The sequence below is a fragment of the Lissotriton vulgaris genome, chromosome 2_1, assembly GCF_964263255.1.
Source record: "Lissotriton vulgaris chromosome 2_1, aLisVul1.2, whole genome shotgun sequence".
In the NCBI taxonomy this organism is placed as follows: Eukaryota; Metazoa; Chordata; class Amphibia; order Caudata; family Salamandridae; genus Lissotriton; species Lissotriton vulgaris.
In genome coordinates this window covers 1,792,184,895-1,792,199,745 of record NC_141687.1, presented here as the reverse complement: position 1 = coordinate 1,792,199,745, position 14,851 = coordinate 1,792,184,895, and the positions used below count along the sequence as shown (strand labels likewise).

The 14,851-nt window shown below is 44.0% G+C and overlaps 1 protein-coding gene across 1 annotated transcript in view; it reads left to right on the top strand.

Annotated features, from left to right (window-relative positions):
• Nucleotides 1-14,462, top strand: part of LOC147733283 (SITS-binding protein-like) — a 1,106,372-nt gene extending 1,091,910 nt beyond the window's left edge. The window contains exon 10 of the mRNA XM_086957841.1: nucleotides 11,582-14,462. Coding sequence (XP_086813967.1) covers nucleotides 11,582-11,755 — 174 coding nt within the window. The 3' untranslated portion in view covers nucleotides 11,756-14,462. The remainder of the gene's footprint in view (nucleotides 1-11,581) is intronic.
• The last annotated feature ends 389 nt before the right edge of the window (nucleotides 14,463-14,851 follow it).

Here is a 14,851-nt window from a genome sequence, read left to right as displayed (position 1 = left end):
CCCGAAACTGGCGGTTTGGGGATACCAGATTTCCGCAAATACTTCCAGGCTGCGCAGCTCCGTTATCTAGTGGAATTAAGTAGATGGGAGTCCGATAAACATTGGCTCTTCCAGGACCAGGCGGTGGCGGGGAGACCTTTGCAGGAGATTCCTTTCTTGCGTCATCCCCATAGGCCTAAAAACCTCTACGCTTCCTTTATTACGAGGGTCCCCCTACGGGTATGGGACGCTACTAACCTTCCACACGGTCTCACCACGTTCCCGTCCCCGCTCACACCGCTAGTAGACAACCGAGATTTCATACCAGGACTGGAGAGAGGGGCGTTCACGCATTGGAGGCAGGCGGGGTGCCGAGCCCTGTGCCATTTGTATAGCCCTGAAGGGGTTGTCCCCTTCTCCCAACTTCGTCAGGAGTTTTCACTACCGGAGAGGGACCGACACCGCTATATGCAGGCTCGCCACTGGGCCCTCCAGCCGCAAGTGAGAGGGTCAGCCAATAGGCTTTTTCTTCCTTACGAAAAGTGGCTCTTATCGTGCACATCGGATGCCAAATTGATCACAGATCTCTACAAGCTTCTACAACCACCTGAAACACACAGTTATCACCCCGGGAGGGAGCGCTGGGAAAGGAAATTGGGGAGGACACTAAGCCCTAGGGAATGGGAGCACATATCTTATAGGGCACGGCACTCGGCATACCACATGGGGCTCACTGATACTCTGACCAAGGTCTCCACCTACTGGTATTACACACCTGAACAAGTCCACGAATTTGATCATAACAAGGAGGACACATGTTGGAGGGGGTGAGGGCACCGGGGGACACTCACGCACATTCTATGGGAATGCCCGTTGCTGGAGCCTTACTGGAAGGAAGTGTTGGATAATATTGACACACACTTCAACATCGAATTACCACGCTTCCCTGCTTACACCTTGTTGGGGCTTCCAAACGGATTGATGTACCCCCTCAGATCCCGTAGGGGCAGACAGATAGCGATAGCTCTAGGCTCTGCAGTCCAAAACATTTTAATACACTGGCACACTGCTACGGTACCGTCCACCACAGGTTGGCTCCATAGGCTGTGGCATGTGTTGGGGATGGAGAGAATGTCCCTCACGGTGGCGGGGGATGTGGAACAATTCAGGGAGCTCTGGCAGCCATTTCATTCCATATTGCTCACGGAATTTAGAGAACTCACCTGCCCTAGGTACCTCCGCCTTCTGCGGCTTCCAAGCCAGATGGGGCCTGCCCAGTGATTTGTTACTGAACTTTTTCTCCAAGTTAGGCATAGCTTGATGTATTTTCCTTCTGGTTGGGTACTAGGCACTGGACGAGGGGTGGGGAGGGAGGGGGAAGGGGAGTTGGGGGAAGGGAGTTGGGTCGTTGGGGTTCGGGGTGGGGTTGTGCGGGGAAAGTCATTTCATGCTATGACAGAACATGATGTATATTTCAGTGGGGGCGTAACCCATCAAGATGATCTTGACTGAGGGTGCACTTGAGCTTTGTGGGTTATTTCCGCCCTGTCGTATTGCTCTTTGAAGATACGTCTCTTCCCAACATGTTATGTCGAATAAAATACTTTAAATGAGACAGCCCTCTGAGTTTGTGCTTGACTAATGGCACTGTCCCTTACAATAATTATGTCTTTGAACCCTGATTTTTCTCCAAGCGTATCACAAAAAACAGAAGTGAACTCTATTTACCATTTAGCACCCTCATTTTCACAGGTAACAAGCATAACTCGCTTCTTGGTGCCTGACTAGAGTATCATACCAAACAAGCCCTGGTGGAACCACCCAAGAATGTTAAGCCCCTTGACGGCAACGTACATTTTCCCTCTGATCCTTCTAACTTTGGACATCAGGACTACTTCAATGAAACCCCAAAGTTCAATTTTACGTCCCTCATAGGAGACAGGGGAATGATCAGGAGGTAATAATTCCCTGCCACCCCATGTTTCGGTGAACAACTTTTGAGTTATCATAGTAATCCTGTCGCCAGAGTCCACTAACAGTGGGAGTTTCTTATCTCCAACCAGTATTTCAACAATGGGGTCAACACATAGAGAAGGATTACTTGTTAGGGGTTCACTCATAACATTGCTCGAGGGAATATCATCTAGAACACCAGAAATGATTTCAAGCTCTGAGTCATCATCTGATTCTACAATACAAGCTACACTCTTCTTTTGGAATTTCTTCTTGAGGCAGACTTTAGCATAGTGACCCATCTTTTTACAAACGTTGCACATAACATTGGCAGGGGGAGGAAGAGCTTCGCGCACAACCAAGGTGGCCGCGTGAGCACAGGGCTCCCGAAACCCGCGAAACCTCCCGAATATATCCTGTCACTTATCCTGTCCGCTGTTGACGTCTTCATGTGGATGAACCACAGGAGAAGCGAACACTGAAATGTATTTCCCGATCGGACCACGGAGACTGAAGTTGTGGCGCTGGAAAGTTTGCGGCCTTCGACTCTTGGATCCCCCGCACCTGAGCTGGCATGGTGCCCAGGGCGTAATTGAACAACAACAGCCTTAGGCAGCTGAGGCAGTCGGTCCGGTTCCACTTTCGCTTTTGTTTTTGTCATCTGGGTTGGATCCCGGGCCTAAGGACTCCTCAATCGCTTCGAAAGCCATTATCCTGATCGGTACTTGGGCGTGCCGAACAGTATTTGGAGTTTTGGCCTGGACTGCACTATAAACTTTCTTTTTTTGTCCATTTTTGTTCCTTTGCCCGAGGGCCATTTTGGACTTTCGCTTTCTTGACTCCATGCTGCTCTAACATCTTGGTCGACATCCCTTACAGTTGGGTGCTGCCTACCGCTTTCTGGTTGGCCTGCTTGTGTTCCCCCCCCTGCTCTTGATTTGGATAATACCTGGGATTATTCCGAAATGGCGAACAAATCGGAGTGGGACAAACAGAGGTTGAAAACTACCAGACGAGGTGGCTATACCCAAACCAACGTGATGGATCGCTACGCTCAGGTTAAAGGGTCGCCCAGTGGACCTAGTCGACCGCTGGAGGAAGCGGGGGGTTCATCGACTCCGGCAACGGAACCGACTTTACAGGATGTGATGGCCGCCATTGATGGTATCAAGTCTTCCCTCGGAAAGCAAATGGAGACCCTTGCTCATAAGCTGGATACAGTGGCGATCGATGTAAATTTGATCTGTACAAACCTTACAAAAACCAATGAAAGGGTCAAATCATTGGACATAAAAACGTCGAGCTTAACCACTGATGTCGTTGACCTGCAGACCGAGGTCCGTAACCTGAAATCCTCCAATGACATTGCAATCCGTCGCCTGGCGGAATTTGAAGGAAGGGCTCGGCGGAACAATGTCCGCATAATTGGTGTTCCGGAACAGGCGGAGGAACAAGCGGCTGACCTTTTTGTTGAGGACCTTATCGTTAAACATCTAGCCCCCAGGGGACTGAGCAAGTTTTTTACGGTAGAACGGGCCCATAGGATCCCGGGTGGCAGACCGAAAGTGGGAGCCCCGCCGAGGCCTATGATAGCGCGGATTTTCAACTTTCGTGACAGAGATGCTATCCTACAGGGTTCCCGGGCGGGTGGGCCCTTGAAGTTTGAGAACTCTTCTATCAGTTTCTACCCGGACTTCACGCAGGCGGTCCAGAAACAGAGACTCCGTTTCCTGGGGGTAAAAAGGAGACTACGAGATATGGGACTCAAATATGCCATGCTTTTCCCGGCCAAGCTGAGGATCGAATATAACGAACAGGACCACATCTTTGATAAGCCCAAGGTAGTGGCCGACTGGTTGGACACTCTGCCGGCCCGACAGGAACCTGAGAGTCAGCCTGGCGGAGCAGAGGGAGGACTTGAGAGGCAGGAATGAGTGCCATTTGCCTGGTTTCTAGGGACTTTGGGGGGATTGCTACTGTGATGGAGCCAATTATGATGTGCATCGGATTGTTGTTCGAACGGGGGGTTGCGGGACTATCAGCAGGTCTTTCTCCTCCTCAGCCTTACTTCTTGAAGTTTAGTTTAGATGTGGGGGCGACAGGCACACTGCGAGTTGGGGTGGCTCTTTAGTCGTATGCAGGGGTGCAGGTTGGGGGTGTTGTAATGGGTTGTTTTGGTGGGGGTTGGGGGCGGTGTTGGTTTTCAGGTTGCTGTATTTGCAAGGCGCACTATTGATGGACTTTATCATTGATGTGCTGTACTCTGCTCGGGGCTGGATCCTCTTTCTCTTTCATGATGAGGGGTAGGGGTTGAGGTTGATGAGCTGGAATGTTAACGGGCTGGGGGATAAGATTAAGCGTGGGGTAGTATTGCAGCTCCTGAAACGTCACTCCCCTGATGTTGTTCTACTACAGGAGACCCACTTGGTAGGGAATACAGGTCATGCCATGAACAGGAAGGGATATCGTCTGGCTGCCCATGCTGGGTTCTCCTCTGGGTCCAGGGGTGTTGGAATCCTTATCAAGAATGCTTTCCCACTTGAGGTGGACTCCACGGTCCTTGATGATAGGGGACGCCTTGCGGCTATTTCGTGGAGGTGGGAGGGCCGCACGCTTTCCCTGGTCTCTGTCTATGTTCCTCCAGGCATACAATCTACTACCTTTGCTGATTTGGGACGGGTTTTGCTCGATCTCCCCAGGGGACCTCTGATACTGGGTGGGGATTTCAATGCTGTGGTTTCCGGATTGCTCGATAGACACCCCCTAGGGACCTAAGGGGGGCGCTTGGTTGGCTACATGACTTCATGGACACTCTGGGCCTGGTGGACTGCTGGAGATTGCTTCACTCTGATCAGCGGCAGTATACATTTCACTTGGGCGCCCATGGTACCCTCTCTAGGATTGATTATGTGTTGGTGCCGGCTGCACATGCGTTTTGTATTAAGGAGACCAGGCATATGGCCCGGGGTATTTCCGATCACTCCACGCTGTGGCTTCGGTTGGAATAGGCATCGGGTGCCGAGGGACGGGTAAACCCGATTAACTCTTGGTATCTTCGCAATCCCAAGACCCGCAGTGAGCTTGTAAAGGCTTTGGATCACTATTTCCAGGAAAATGAAGGTTCGGTTTCCTCCGCGGTCTCCTTATGGGAAGCGTTTAATGCCGTTATTAGGGGTCAAGCTCTATCATTGATTGCTGGAGTCAAGAAGCAGAAAGAGGAAGATGTGGTAAAGATAGAGACTGAGATTGCTGACTTGGAACTAACGCTAGAAGGGGAGGTGACCCGTTCTAGATTGCATGTTCTGCAATTGAAGTAGCTGGAATATAAGACGTTGGTGATGGAGGCTGCGAAAGCTCTTAGTCGCCTTGATGCCTTCGGGCTTAGTTGCGCATTATAAGATTTCTTTCATTTCATTTCATTTCATTTCATTAGTCGGGAACAACAGGGGCGTCTTTATGATGTTGGGGACAAGGCGGGGAAATTGATAGCATGGTTGGATACAAAAGATAGAGCAAATCGTGTGGAACCGTAGATTGTGATAGTGAGTGGAGCTATTGTGACTGACCCGCAAGAGATAGTGGCGTGTTTTGCGGATAATTTTCATACTGTGTACTCTACTGTGTCTGACAGACCGGAGGAGGATTCGTGTTCATTGTTACGAGATAGTGCCCTTCCGTGTCTCTCTGAGGAAGACAGGGAACTTATGGATGGCACAATCACTGCCGATGAGGTAGCGTTAGCTATGCGCTTCCTACGTTCCGGTAAAGCGATGGGTCCCAATGGTCTGCCGATAGAATTGTACAAGCTCCGGTCTGACAAGATTGCTCCATATTTAAGGGACATGTTTCTAGAGTCCCGGGACCGTGGTTTTCTCCCCCGTGACCAGAGGTTAGTTGTAATACACAAGGAAGGGAAACCGAGGAATAGGTGTGCCTCATACAGACCGATTTCTCTGTTAAATGCCGAACCTAAAATTCTTGCCAAGCTACTGGCCAATAGATTGATCAAAACCATTAGTGCTCTAATCCATCCGGATCAGTCTGGTTTTATCACGCATAGAAACACTGCGTTGAATCTGCGGCGTCTGCACGGGGTTCTCGCGAGGGCTGCGACGGTGCGTGAGCTGGCCATTTTGGCATCTCTGGACACCACTATGGCGTTCGATACTGTGGAATGGCCGTATTTGTGGGCGGTGCTGGCTAAATTTGGTTTTGGGTCGGATTTTATTGGTTGGGTTCGGCTTCTTTATGCGGCCCCCTCGCTCAGATTGTGGTCAACGGTCGCGTTTCGGCTCCGTTTTGTCTCAGGCGGGGTACCCGTCAGGGTTTCCCGCTATCCCCCCTTTTGTTTGCACTTGCCCTGGAGCCCCTCGCAGCGTGGATCCGTTGGGAGCTCTCCATGAAGCGTATTTATTGTCTCCGGAGTACGAAGATCGAATCTCCTTATATGCGGACGACATCCTGCTTTACTTGACTTCCCCCAAGAAGTCCCTGATAGTTTTGTGTGATGTTTTGACTTCCTTCGGTAAAAACTCTGGCCTGATTATCAACTGGGCTAAATCCTATCTTTACGTCCTCTGTGGTGATACTCCTGTTTTGCCGCGTAATTGTCCCATTCAGATAGCGCAAGAGGGGTTTAAATATCTTGGTATTTATGTTTCGATGGACCCCCTGGTTCGGTATGAGCAAAACGTTCTCCATCCCTTGAATCAGGTGAAATTAAATTTTGCGGGCTGGCGGAAGCTTCCGAGTTCGTTGCTTGGGCGAGCGGCCCTTTTTAAGATGATGCCTCTTCCTCGTTTTTTGTACGCCCTTCAGAACACGCTTGACATAGTTCTTGGTAATTACTTTCGGATAGTTGAGGGTCTACAGAGGAAACTGTTGTGGAATGGCAGGCCTCGTATAGCGATTGCCAAATTAACACTCCCATGGTATTACGGGGGTATTGCCCTTCCCGACATCGAAAGGTACTATTGGGCATCACTGTTAGGGGCCATCAACCATGGTATGTATGGCCCTGAGTTAAACCCTGGTTTTGCCATGGATAGGTGGTTACTTCCCGGGGGCAACTATTATAGGGCGCTATATTCTAAATCGGTGGTGAGGTCTTTGTCGGGGCCGATGAGGGCGGCTGTACGGGTCTGGAAGGATGTCACTAATGCATTAGGTTGGAAAGATCGCTTGACCTTGGCGACCCCGCTTTTTGGATCTGATAGGCTTGGTAAATTGTGGAACACTAAGGGGTTCGACAAGTGGGATCTTATTGGCATCAACAAGGTGGGAGACCTCTGGGCCAAGGGACAGATAAAATAGTTTGCAGCCCTGCAGGTTGAGTTTGATTTGGGTGGGTCTGAGTATTTCCGTTATGCTCAGGTCCGTCATGCATTGACTTCAGTCTTCCCGGTTGGGGAGGAGATACCGGAATCTAACCCACTGGAGGACCGAGTGTTGGATGGTCATATGCCGGACAGTACCGTCTCCCTGGTGTATAAAAAATTGATTAACCATAGGGCAGACCTACTGTCGAAATTGCGAGATCAATGGACCCGTGACAGCCTTGAGCTTGATGATGAGGACTGGCAATCGGCGATCTCCTCTCCCAAAGAGGTCGCGATTCTGGCACGACTCAGATTAGTTCAACTAAAAATATTACACAGAGTATATGTCACGGGTCCCCGTCTGGTTCTAATGGGTTTTTCTAATGGGTTTTTCTGAAGAGGGTCTATGCCAACGGGGTTGCGGACACTTGGGTACGTTTCTCCACATCATCTGGGAGTGTAGGGTAGTTGCTGTTTATTGGAGATAGGTCCACGAGGTTATAAAGGAGGTCACGGGTGTGGCTCTCTTGCCAGAAGCCAGGCGCTGCTTGCTAAATGTTTGGGAGCCCACCGACCATAATGTGGCTCAAACTCAATGGTTGATCCTAGGGGCTATGATCGCCAAACGTAATATTGCACAGCTATGGGGATCCCAGAGGCCCCCTACTCTTGAGGTGTGGATGGAAAACATGGATTGGTGAATGTTCAGGGAAAAAACTGTATACCTGGCTCAGAGTTGTCCCCGGAAGTGGCACAAAATATGGGGTCCTTGGAACCGGTATAGAGGTGACATATGTGTACCGCCAGTGACACCTGTCTTTGATGTCCCGCTTTCCCCCTGACCCCGCATTACTTCTTGATTGCTTTAAGGTCTTTGATACTCCCTCTTCTCCTCCCCCCTCCCCCGTCAATGTGTTGATCATTCCATTGTCTATATAATGATGTTCCGCCTTTGGCAGTCTATGCACTTCATGTACTTTGTTGTCGCCTTGCTTGTTTTTTCTAATGAAAAGAAATATAAAAAAAAACATTGGCAGAGGGACATTTATTACCCTTGGAGTGAGATGGGCTACCACAATGGAGACAACATAGTTGGGAATGGTGACATCAGATTTAAATCTGGTGGCGTTGTTGGCACTTTTCTTAACAGATCTCTGTTTTATTTTGTTAAGCACTCCAACAGCATTTACATTTTCAATGGGTTTTTCATCATGCTCCTTCAGAGAAACTTGCAAAAATTTGATGCTTTTTGCAACCTTTATTGTCTCATCGAGGTATGGGTTCCCCATGGCAAGCAGTTTCTGCCTAATATGCTTATCCCTGCACTGACAGACGAACTGGTCTCTGATGAGTTGTTCTGTAAAGTTTTGAAAATACATACTGAAGCCAAACTCCTAAGAACAGAAACGTAAGCATCAACGTCTTCACTATCGGTTTGCTTCCTCTTAAAAAATGTATGACCCAGAACCATTAAACTGGTTGTCTGTTGAAGCGTATCTTGAGTTTGGGTACAGCTGATTGATATTCATCCAAGTCTTCGTTGTCGTCGGAAGCCAACTCTGGTAAGCGCTTAAAAATTGACCTTCCCTCAAAGCCTAAAGAATGGAGTAGTAGGCACTTTTTCTTCTCAGCAGAAAACTTTAAGGCTCCGATGATACCTAAGTAAGTTTTGAACGCATCGAACCAGCCATCTCATTTAACAGGTGGTTCTCCTGGGGTATCTAGGAAAGTTGGAGGTGGAGAAATGGCTTGCATGGTACACTTGGTAGATGAACAAAAATATATATCAGAACCCAATGTAATAATGTTGCAATGAAGTACAAGTAATGTAACCACAATATCAAATTGAAAAAAAAACAGTGTGCGAATCACTAGGATCCACATAGAAAAGTCTTACCTGGACCGGAAACAAGCATCCTGGGACCGGTTTCTGGCTAATCAGCCGTCTTCAGCCAGGCTAGCTTGAATCCAGTGGCAAAGTGAGCAAGGGACCCACGTCGTGGCATACCCTGCCAACTTAGGGCGAACAAAGCAAAACCAAAGGAGAGAATGAATGGAGTGTTGAACAATGCAAGCGCTCACCCTCAGTCAACTGATCTGGGTTCAATCCATCATCATTCTTTAGCTCACTCTGCCACCCAGTTCAGACATGGCCATATGCAAATCAGTCTGACCCTGTGCCTCAAGAGTGATTTGCATATAGCTAGGTTCAAACTGGAATGGCATGGTGAGCAAAAAAAGTTGTGCTGTTCGTCATGATCTAAAACGACTTCTCTTTGGATGGTAGAAGGGACTTCAAAGGTAACTAAATAGTTTAAAGCTCCACCGGGCACTACTGTCTCAATAATCAAGTTCACAAGGAGAGCCATTTTGCCTGCTTGGTCACACATTATAAGCTGGAGCTTTGAGACAGGTTCTTGAGACACATACTAGAGTGAGAATCCAGATACTACAAGCATCCATCAAAAAAGCCTTACTGAAGATATGTAACTTGTTCTTTTGAGATTCTTCTTTTCAGTCTTAGAGAGAGATTGGTTTTCAAGTCTCACTAGAGGGGAGGACTTCTCTACCTCGATTTCTCCCATCTGGACCATCATGATCTTCTGGTAGTGTCATGCACCATGACTCAGCTATCCTAGAGCACCTGCCTGACTCTTTGTTCAATCGTTTATTCCTCCCCAGTCAAGGCAATGCGTTCAGCTGTTATATTTTACTGGAAATAATTGTTCTGGACTCTTGTTAGTATCCTCAAGGCTCACTGTGAGCTAGAGTGTTGTATCTGTGTCTTGATTTGTCCTTGAATTTGAAGTGACCCTTTGTTAATGTGCTTTCACTTCTCAACTCTTTGGGGTCACTTCTGTCCAAATTTCCTGTGCTGCTTCCAGGGTCCCCAGCATATTAAAGTATGCAGCCAATCGTGTTCACACATATAGAGGTGCTTAGATGTACAATTTGTTAATACATAACAAAATAATGAAAAAGTTGGAAATCTGCAATTTGATGGAAAGTCTATGTTCTCCTCAATAGAAAGAAGAGATTTGCCAACAACTCCAAAGATTCAGTATTGGCTATCACAGCCCATCAAAACTTTTAAATGTAGGCATTTTTCAAAGGGAAACAACTTACCTTGAATGAAAAGCAATATTTGCACTACGAGGGCAGTCTGACTACCTTCTGGCATGCACAATTCTCCTCCAGTAGTCAGGAAATGGGCAGTGGTTTAATTCCAAATGCTTCATTGTCTCCAGGAAATAAACGGCATCAGTCCTATCTCTGATTGCTACAATCTGAACAATTTTCTGTTAGTGCAGTCTTTAAAACTAGTGCCTCACTTTCTGACTGAATTATGAACAATAACCTACTTATCTTTGATTGGTCAATGAAGATCATGTATACTCCCACTTCTCTGAATGAAGTTCAGAAATCTAAGTAACCCAAAGGCAATGCTAATTCTGCAATTGCTAAATATTGTTTCATATCCTCTGACTTGGTCCTACAACAACTTTCTGCAAATTCCTTGTGTCTCACTCTTCTACGCCATCAGTCGAGACTGGTTCGTTACCCCTTCTTACCATATGTGAATTTGAGACAATAGTTTGAGAAAAAATAGTTTTCACACAGCTGTATTCCTGATAACAAAGATGTCATCTTGTGCACTGCCAGCAAGAATTACTCAAAGAAGCTATAAAAATGGCGGTTAAGAAACTGTTACTGGGTTCTTGAGTGATTACTAAGACCATTACCTACATCTTTAAATATTGTTCTTTTCCTTTTACTGTTTGGTTGATTCAAAGATCTTTGTTGACTGTTGTGAATACTATCTTTTAGTCACAATGATGTAACTGACCAGAACCTTTGCTACGTTTTCCCAAAGAACAAAGCGCTATAGGGGAATTTTGAAAGCATACACCCTGTGGGATCTAAATCTTATCACAATGATATTGAGGGAACGATTTTAGACATGTCATGAGAAACATTTTAACAATATAAATGTAAAGTATCCATTAGGTTATACTGTAATGGGGTTTATAGCCCAATCCTTTTCATAAGGATATATAGATTCTTGTTTTGAGAATTTTTGTCCATTATTTTTTTTAAAACATAATGCACTTTTATTGGCTCTACCCCATCCAGAAGTTTATTACTATTGGTACCCTGTTTACATAAAGCAGTGCATAGTCATATGCTCAATTACATTAAATAAATATGTGATATTATGTTCCTGTTTACTTGAAGAAGTGTTTGCTTTTGTTTTGCTGTTCTTATTTATGATTGTTTTTTAACGGACTTTATTGTTTGGTAAATTAAATTTCTAAATTGTTTCTCTGCAGGTGCTTATTGCCCCCATTACAGAACAAGGGCACGTACAGCGAGACATCTATCTACCTGGTGAAGACTACAGATGGATGGATAGTAATACTGCTCAGGTGTTCGATGGAGGAACTTTATTACTTAACTATTCAGCTAGCCTTTTTGAAGTTCCAGTTTTCTTCAGGGTCCCCTAAGCATGGGATGAAACCACCTAAATACGGTGTACTTAAATCTAGAAAGATGAACACTGCTTGACAGTGTCCTGTATTGCACTTCTTCCCACCGGGTAGCACTTTCCAAAGATTCTCTTCGGTCGCATGTTTTATTGTCGAAAACGGGACGAGGAGGTGCTGAAAAATCATCTGACTTCACTGTATTTGCAGCACCTTTTGAAACTCTAAACAAACTGCTCAAATCTAGATGCTGTCATGTGAAAGTGCACCACTTTAATGTTAACTGGAATTTATTTCTTCGCAAACGTAAAGACAAAATGAAAAGAAGTGCAGACCTGGGATTGGAAATGACAGCAACATCATAATGCACCTTATCAGGCAAGGAGTGTATTAGACTCAGCATAATTTTTTTTTGCCTGAAAAAAAGTCTTAGTAAATAGTATTGCATTGCCTACCTCTACAGATCACATTGTTACTGTTTTAAAGAAATGTCTGTTAATAAAAATCAAATTGTCTATAGCTATGCCCTTATATATTTGTACACTGCAATGACAGATGTGTCAACAAATATGTGAAAAATACTTTTAATGAAAACAATTATGTAAAAGACAGGCAGAACGCAATTTTAGAGTGTATAATCGATCTATGTTGTTTTTTGATAGATATCTCTAATAATATACTCTATTTTCTTAATCATTGCTTTGCAATAAGTGCTGGAAGAGGCAAATCAAATAGCACTATTGTCAATTAAAAAAATATTATAAAGTTATGAATTAGATGCTCCAGGGATTTAATATTATTTGATCATTCAAACATATTTTAATTTACATTATCTGCACAAATCATATTTGATCTGTTAGATAAATCTTAATTGGATTGAAAAACTATTATTGATTTTTTTTAAATAAAATATCAACACTGCTAATAGCAATACTTTAAAAGGTCTTCCAAAGAGACATTATACAATATTTCATATGTGACATTTTGCTAAAATGATTACACCACAAGCTATGCAAATTTCAATAGAATTAATGTCTCAATTAATCCACAAAGTATCAATCTATCGCACTTTAACCTGTCTAGAAAAAGCATATGTTGCACTTGCAATCTAACCCTGGAACAGAAATATCACAGTCTGCATAGTCTCTATTGATGCCAGTTCTAAAAAATGCAGTGATATCTGTTAAAATATTTACAATACATGGAATTATCCAAGAATATGTTCAATGATGTACCCAATGTGTCATGCACAATGGCACACAGTATTAATATTTAGCTGTTTTGCCACAATATTCTGAAAACAAAGAAGGCTAACATGTTTACTATTAAGGTGAGACCATGTCAAAGGTGACTAAAATTTTCAGCAGAATGGTCTGAGTGTTCCTTAATGAATGATCTTTTGTCTGAGTTGCACTTGTGGTGATATCTACCCTTCGAGAAGGTTGGTCATAAAAAAAATATCAGCTTTAAGGCATGATGTTTCTTGAACTCAACAAATGTCATGGTTTGTTAGAGCGACTGTCGCCATTCTTAAGCGTCATTGCAGTATTAAGGAAAGAGTGACATATGCGAAGAACTTTGACACAAGTCTTAATGCCAACTTCTGTTCTATTACTAATCATGGATAGACATTTGTGTCCTTTGTATACTTGTGTCTTTATAATTTGATTTTGAAAATGTGCAAATAGTATTAGCATTAGCAATAATGTAGAAAACAGGTCATATAATGGTTGTATCAGAACACTTTGGTGCAAGTATTATCTGGTATACTAAACATAGAGGTCAAGACCTCAAAGTATATTTCCATAGTATGGAAAGTTTAAAAATATACCATTCAGACATAGGCTAATAGTGTATGCGCATGCAAAACATTCTATGATATGGTAAGCAATATGATGTACATCTGTTCAGCTTATGGATCCCCCTTTGGACTCTTAACATACACTATTCACTATTATACGTAATATGCAACGGAAACTGGAATTATCTTGAAAATAACGTTCATAATCACCTCATGGTCTCATGTAGAGCCATGAGTAATGTTCCTTGAAATATCCTCATAATGTGTATGAATTTAATTAGCTCAACTATTGCTGTAATTTACTGTACCTTATGGAAACGTAGCACACGAAATGACAGAAATATAACCTTCTTCACAATAAGTCACACATGTTTTTTATTGTGATTAGCTAAAGTACAATACAGAAGAACATGATTGTCTCGGGATACCATTGGTAACATCAACTTTGTGTTATAGAGAAGCCCAAAATCTACTGCAAAGAATGTTCTGTAAAGATGATTTAAGTCATACTTTCTGTCTTCATGTCTTCTTTCAACAAAATGCTATGTAATCATTCACTTTATAGTTTATCTTCATTTGTAGGCGCGTTATCACAATTTGACTATAACTCACTGTGAATATAGTCTAACTATAGACTAAATAAAAAATGTAATCGAAATTATCTTATTTCCTTGGCAACATTGTATAAGTTGTCTTAACATTCCATAACACATCTTCAAACATCAAAACTTTAAGAACTTGTGAAAAAGTCTGTGTGTGATGCATTTCTTTACTATTCACAAGTCCAGTACTATTTGTTCAGCAGTGTGCCTTTAAAGGAACTATATGCTATGTTTAATATGCAAACACGTAGCATAGATGTCGAAAGTTTACTTTCTTATCAATGAAATGAATAAATAAATTAATGAACGTGTCACATCCCCTCAATATCTGTAGGTCTTGACTTCCTTTATTTCAGTAAACTGCACTTTTATGTAAACCATTGTAACCAATTGGCTGAGGGCAAGTTTTCACTATTTATTGCAGGGGCGAAAATCGTACGGAATAGCAGTGTCCTTTTCATACAACAGCACGTGTTTTCATGAGCCCATGGTGTTCATAAGAATGCTGCCACTTGGAAATACCTTAGACTGTAGGCCAGTGTTGCAATATCTGGTTGTGTAAACAGTCACAACAGATTGCCAAATATTGGGCCAAAAAGCGAATGTGCCGTCTGATGGCACTTCACTACTCTTTTAGTTAAAATATACACAGAAATTACATTTTCATCCCATTTATCCTTTTCAAAATGCCATATACATAAATTCAGTAAGTGC